This window comes from Antedon mediterranea, chromosome 1, assembly GCF_964355755.1.
Source record: "Antedon mediterranea chromosome 1, ecAntMedi1.1, whole genome shotgun sequence".
Classification (NCBI taxonomy): Eukaryota; Metazoa; Echinodermata; class Crinoidea; order Comatulida; family Antedonidae; genus Antedon; species Antedon mediterranea.
Genome location: NC_092670.1, coordinates 18552342 through 18558894, shown reverse-complemented (window position 1 = coordinate 18558894; position 6553 = coordinate 18552342). Strand labels below are relative to the sequence as shown.

The 6553-nt window shown below is 33.9% G+C and overlaps 2 protein-coding genes across 2 annotated transcripts; one reads left to right on the top strand and one right to left on the bottom strand.

The window, feature by feature from the left end:
• Positions 1-186: 186 nt before the first annotated feature.
• LOC140060080 (vezatin-like) lies at positions 187-3390 on the top strand. Its single transcript, XM_072106150.1, has 3 exons — positions 187-241; positions 790-2734; positions 2920-3390. The coding sequence occupies exons 2-3, from the start codon at positions 826-828 to the stop codon at positions 3228-3230; spliced, it is 2220 nt and encodes a 739-aa protein (XP_071962251.1). The 5' UTR covers positions 187-241; positions 790-825; the 3' UTR covers positions 3231-3390.
• A 346-nt stretch (positions 3391-3736) lies between these two features.
• LOC140060090 (B9 domain-containing protein 1-like) lies at positions 3737-6530 on the bottom strand. Its single transcript, XM_072106161.1, has 7 exons — positions 6417-6530; positions 5740-5808; positions 5487-5598; positions 5304-5400; positions 4863-4925; positions 4345-4412; positions 3737-3939 (listed from the first exon to the last, which is right to left on the bottom strand). The coding sequence occupies exons 1-7, from the start codon at positions 6474-6476 to the stop codon at positions 3737-3739; spliced, it is 672 nt and encodes a 223-aa protein (XP_071962262.1). The 5' UTR covers positions 6477-6530.
• Between the last annotated feature and the right edge of the window lie 23 nt (positions 6531-6553).

The following is a 6553-nucleotide window of genomic DNA, read 5'->3' as shown; positions in this document are numbered from 1 at the left end:
TAGGCCGATCACACACAGCACACTATCTTTGACAGAAAGACTCATGCGCTGTACAATCTTTGGTTGCAGCACATACAGCTAGCAGCAGAGAGCTTAGCTAGCTCGCATGCAGCAGCGCTCTAGCTCCTGTCATTTCTGTTTATTGAGGGCGTTCTGTATAAATTAAAAAGAGGGTTGTGTGTGAAAAGTGGAAGATTCTGTGTGTGGAAAAAGGAAGAATTTGACCGAATTATCTTCTGTTGTGTGTTTTTATTTAAATTGTTTATTAGTACAATAATTTTATATTGATAAATTAGTAATATAGTAGTATAAGGTGCTTTGAAATATTAAATAACGGGAATAAAGACACAAAATAATTGTTAGGCCCACAAAACTTGGTGTGATTGGTGGGAAAGAGAGGGAAAAACGTGGTTCTGGAAGGCACTCTCCATGTGGTCCACTTAATTGGTTGAATTGTTTGGCCTAATATATCATAATATTGGAGTGGGGTGGTAGGTACAATAGCATGGTTAACCGTGCTTGAATTTTTCGTACAATCACAGGGAAAAATTTCATTAAAAAATTTGGTTTAGCAATATTGCTAATCAAACTGATTTTTAAGTTTAGAAACATAGTCATAGGCCTAGTTTTGTATTGTATTTTTTTGCTACACAATTTTAGAAATGTGTAGCAATAAAAGGTTGTTTTGTATAGCTTTTTGCTATGCTACACTGGCGAAAATGTTCCCTGAATCATTGATAACAAACAAATTGCGCATGCCATTTATATCTAATCTATTTGTCTTTTCAGGTCTACTGTACTACCTCCGATCTCGGTGATAGAAATATGGAAGAAGACGATGATGTAGTGTTTGAGAATTCACCTCTCCATCAATATCTCAAGGATGTTGGAATGGTTGGGAATTTTGAGAGCTCCTCTTATTCCAAGTCTACTCGTGCAGGAAAACAATCTAAGACTAAGAGTCTATTTTTACGAGTTTTGTTATCCCTGAGAATGTGTTTAAAGAACGTAAATTCATTTATCCTTCCAAAGTCGCCACCACCGTATTCATTGAATCTTGTTACGAGATTCTCAATCTTGAACTCAAAAGTACTGATGCCTGGAGATCACCAGTGGCTGCTGTCATATGGATTGCAAGAAGACAGAAAAGAAATTAAACAACGAAAATCTGCTTCCAAAGTTCTAATCATTGCCAATTCTGCCATATTTGGATCTATAGCTTGTCTGTGGTTTCTGTTACAAAACTCTTTAACAAATATTATAACATCAAAATTGATAGTTACAGCAATTTGTTTAACATCCAGTACTTTATTTGGAATTGGTCACTTGTATTCGTTTATTATTACACTCTACTATGATAATAAACAAAAACTTTTCACTAAATCGTTTACAAAGCAGCTAAGTCTGATGGAAAATATGGATAGTTGTATTCGGAAATCCTTAAGGAATATCCAAGAAGCTGAACTCATAGCCAGGGGGTTTACAATTGTTTCGCACAAAGTCCCATTGATGAAATTGGAGAATAGTTCGTTGCTTGGTCAATCTCAAAGACAATTCCAACAATTGAGAGTAGCAATTTTTAAAGCATGTTTGTGTCAATTTTTATCTTATCGAGATGGCACAAGACAGCTTCTACAACAAGTCAGGTTGCAATCAGAGGTTGATAATGTTTGTAACTACATTGCAAATGTTTCAATTGAGGATCTTGGGTTCAAAGGGAATCTTATGCAACTTATCAGAAGTAACTGGTCAGAACAAGATCACCAAGAATTGACCAAAGCTTCAGATAATTTCTCATTATCTGCCATCAAAATTGTTTGGCAGACAATGACAGTTCAGAGGTCAGAGTTCATTCGTCGCATTGGTTTATCACTTTGTTCAAAAGCATGGGACATAAATGAAACAAATTTTAATGATGTTTTGCCAATTTTAGAAAAAGTCACAAAATCATTACTGTCGGACACTATTAAAAATCTTTACGATCTTGATAGAATTAGTGAAACACATAAAATTGGTGCTGCCAAATATGATAATGCAGTTTTTAATAGAAGCAGTCTGGATTCTCATTCAAAGGGGCAATATGGAGAGATCTGGACAGCAGCTCACAGCATGTATCTGCACTTGCAGGTTGCGGCAGAACGTATCCACGCCTTGCAAGTAAAATGTGAGTCACTGAATCAAGATAGACGCCATTCTATTGATTGTTCTGAAGATATCAAAGATGAATTGAGCTCTCTTTTAGAAACAGTCAATCCAGAGTTAAAAGCTTCATTGGTTTGCTATCAAGAGGTGGAAACAGAAGTGAATAGATTATTCACTGATAAAGAAAAAGTACCAGACATTCCTAACCAATCAGATTTTCTTGGTGACAGTTTAGAAAATCCATCGCAAGAACCAATCCAGTTATTTGGTTTGAAGGATAATGAGATTAAATTTGATGATGAGACATTTGAGGCTTACACTGATCCTGATGAGAAAGATCCGGATAAATATTCCAATAGACATTTGTATCAGGAAGAAACCGAGAAGCAGCGTAAGGAACGGCAAGCATCATTGCAGCTCCTTGTAGAATTGAGATCAGTCTTGCCAGGACGAATGGCGGTAAGAGAAGAACTTAAACAAAAGGGTAGAGATGGCAAAACTAATAACATAATCAATTCCGATGGTGATATCCAAAATACAGTGGAAAACCAGGGAATGCCAAGATATAGAGATGTTCCAGAAAATAGAGAAGGTAATTCTGGTATATATGACAAGTGGCTTTGTATTTTGTTGTTGTTGTACATTGTCAATACATTGTAAAATTGTCTGCCTTTTTTGTAAAGATATGATAATGTTGTCAATATAAAATATTCTGTTTCCATGTACTACTATTGCCTTTACTGCCTGGTAATGTATTCCTATCTTTTAATATTATAGGTCAGGGGGAGTTTTGCCAAGACAAGAACACTGTGGAAAGTTTAGAAATATGTGATCCATTTCAAAAAGAAGAATCAAAACAAGACGTTGAGGAGACAGACACTAACTTAACTGACGATGAAACTCAACAAGCGTTTACAGATTCCTACATTGATTCAAATGAAAACAGTGACCAGTCAACGAGTTTACCACCACCACAGTTTGGTGGATTGTGGGGGATGGCTAGTCTTGCATCCCAGGCTGCAACAATGTCCAGTAATTTTCATCAAGAAGAGGAGATATTTGGATCAGATTCAGAATTAAGCGGATGAAACAGAATAAATTAATTATAAAAATACAGTAGTTAAATACAAAACGGCCTGGAAATAACTGAAAAATGTGTACACAAATATAGTGAACATTATCTAACAAGCATATTTATTTTATTTTATTACAAATAAAACTTGCATATGTACAGAATTTACAGTTGAAATGTCTTTCACTATTTACAATATAGACAAAGTTTAAGAATGATTGTTTACAATTAACAATTTAAAATCGATATTTTCAATTAATAGATAAGCTATTGGTCAAATGAGAATGACATAACATATCAAGGTGGTTTTGTTTATATTGCAAATTTACAATCCACTTTAGGCTAAACAAATTCTGATTTAACTTCTGAAAAAGGTGGTGAAACAGAATCTAGTTCCAGCATGGAGATGACCATCTGCATGGTTTGATGTTGCTTGCAGCATCAGTTATTTCAACACTACACACACAGTGGCGTTGATCATTGATTGTCCAGTAATATAACAAGATGTTCCAACAGCTGCCCTCACCTTGCTTCTTTAGCAACATTAGCAGTAGGCAGAGCGGCAGCGGCAGCACCAGGTGCTGAGCTCCCGGCCATGGCACTAGCTGTTGCTGCACTAGGAATACTAAGAGATGATGGATGCACATCATAGCCTAATTTCTTCATATCACGAGTCACGATATTAAAGGTTACCCTTATGTGACCTTGTGACCTCACTCTAGTTACTAAGAGATAAAAGAAAGACATTTACAGTAATTAATTCCTTTAAAACTGAATTTATAATAAATTATTCGATTCCTGGGAATGCTACTAACTTTCTGGACACAGCTGATGATCCAAATAAAAATATACCCAGGGGCGGATTCAAAGGGTGGTGGAGGAGCTCAGCCGGCCCAGTCACCCTCTAAATTTCACAAATTTTAATGCAAAAGATAGGACATCAAATTAAGTTCAGTACTCTTCATTTCACTACTTCTAGGCCCTGGCCCCAACCACCCCAATTTCAAAATCCTGGATCTCCAACTGATAACATAGAATAGAAATAATACAAAGACTACATTCTGTAAAACATACACATTTAAAAATAGTGGTATTAAAATAGTAATACTGTCAAGTAAAATTGTGTTTACCTTCTCTGCCTTCACCCCTAGCAACTATGTTTGCATCAACATATTCAGGTTTTCTTCCCATGAACCAGCTGAATAATAGACAATTATAAGATGAATATGTTAATGCTATTAACTAAATAACATTTTCAAAGCTTATGAATGTAAATGTTCTAGTAGATAATAAATCATTTGTTTTTCTTAATATGATTGGAGTTTTTATGTAAGATGTATTATCCCCATAAACATTTTTTTTTATTTTATTGTCGAATATGCCATTTTAATATCACATAATAGTTATTCAATTTGACCAAAAACAAACTACAGTATTTACTTGAAAAAAAAATGGAATTTTAAAGAAAAAGCCAATGGGTTTTTGGTTCATTGTAACCATTTATTTTGTCATTTTATAACTGAAAACATTATTTAAGTGAAACTACAAAATGGCATATTAAAATCCCGATTTTTTTAATCTTCATTTTTTATGTTTTTGGGGGACGATACACCTTTAAGGTAACATTTGGAACAAAAAAAAGTTTTACCTTGTGAACTTTTGAAATCTTGATGATGATTCTGGCACAAACATTGGAATAATTCTAACATGTCTGAAAAAGATAATTTAATGTCAGAATTGATTCAGGGAAAATGTAATACCAGTTGAGAATATTTACACCATCATGTTTCAATTTTTTTTATGAATTCTTGAGGCTGACAATTTACAGGTTTCTTTAAAAAAAATTGCGAAAACAATGAACGTAAGAGCTACTCACATACTCATAAAATAACCCACTAATGCAGATTTATTTCATATGAACAGTTTGTCTGAAATCAAGTTGAATTGAATTCACATCTGCAGTAGTGGGTTCTTTTATGAGTATGTGAGTAGCTCATACGTTGTTTGCCTTCTGAAACCCCAAGTCCATTGCATTTATATCATTATCATTTAAACACTATGCGTGAAAGCAACACAAAAATAAACCTACTTTCCAGGTGATATCGGTACATGTACTGCTCCATAGCCTCTGACAACAGCCGTTCCAAAGACATCCTGTCCGTAACAGCTGAGAACAAGTTGAGGCCCTGTTAAAAACAAAACAACAAACTGTATCAACTGTCAATGAGGAGTATATAAACACTGCACAGTATATGAAATTGTATGTACTTACACCCAAATGGATTTGTGCTTTTGAACGTCACTTCTAGTGGAAAATTCCACACAAACGTTTGCCGACCATCTTGGCTTTTCTTACTTACTTGTGACACTCCCTCTTCTAAGCCCTAAAATTAATCAATCATAAAGAAATTTTAACAAAAATTGATAAAATTGTCATTTTATGTTAGTTTTTAGCATTATGCAGAACAGCATGAATGATGATGATGATTAAAATTTGTTTGTCTAAAATAAATGGACCAACTCACGGATGTAATTACCCAGTCTTGACCAAATACAAAATTGTATTTGAAATAGATGTTGTCAAATTCTGGAAACTGAAAACAAGTTAGGACAATTTTAACTCATTTAATATAATAATATATTGTTAAAAATTGTTAATAATAATAAAAAGGATAAGAATGATTTTAATCTACTAGTAGTACGCTGCCTATATACATACACATTTTTTTTTTATCTGCTCACTTCAATGCGGTTATATAAATAATAAACACATGTATAATATAATAATTATATTTTTATAATCATAAAAATTATAGTAGGCCCTACCTTACATTATTAATTATTAATATTATATATCATCATATGAATAAATAAAGAATAAATAAATAATAATTGGTAATCAAAGGAAAAAATTAACCGGAAGAAACTGAGGACTGTGATTCTACTAGGGCTTAGATAGGCTCTTTTCGTATACCTACTAGCTACGTATACCTCATTACTCTAGCAACAAGGCCACCCCTCTAACTAGGCCTACCTACCTACACCTACTTAGAACTAAAAACCTGCTGAGCCTCGCTGGCTAGCTAGGTAGTAGGAGGGGATAGGCCTAGCTTAAATCAAGCTGTTCGAACTTTTTAAAGAAGTTATTTAAACTTTTACAATTGATTTGTAACATCATTAATATATAAATACACATACTCACATCAGCACATTCAATCTGACCACTTAACATAAGTAAAAAAACACTTGGATTTGAAGCCATAACTTTCGTGAATTATTTGTTGTTATTGGGAACGCGAAAAATATTTAAAGAAAATATCCTGTCCGATGAGGGCGCAA

Excerpts from the sequence above, each read along its gene's own strand:
- LOC140060080 (XM_072106150.1), top strand. The coding sequence starts at position 826 with ATGGAAGAAGACGATGATGTAGTGTTTGAGAATTCACCTCTCCATCAA. Across the intron at positions 2,735-2,919 it reads TGTTCCAGAAAATAGAGAAG|GTCAGGGGGAGTTTTGCCAA; the intron begins GTAATTCTGGTA and ends TTAATATTATAG.
- LOC140060090 (XM_072106161.1), bottom strand. The coding sequence starts at position 6,476 with ATGGCTTCAAATCCAAGTGTTTTTTTACTTATGTTAAGTGGTCAGATT. Across the intron at positions 5,599-5,739 it reads AAGACTGGGTAATTACATCC|GGCTTAGAAGAGGGAGTGTC; the intron begins GTGAGTTGGTCC and ends GATTAATTTTAG. Across the intron at positions 5,401-5,486 it reads AAGCACAAATCCATTTGGGT|GGCCTCAACTTGTTCTCAGC; the intron begins GTAAGTACATAC and ends TGTTTTTAACAG.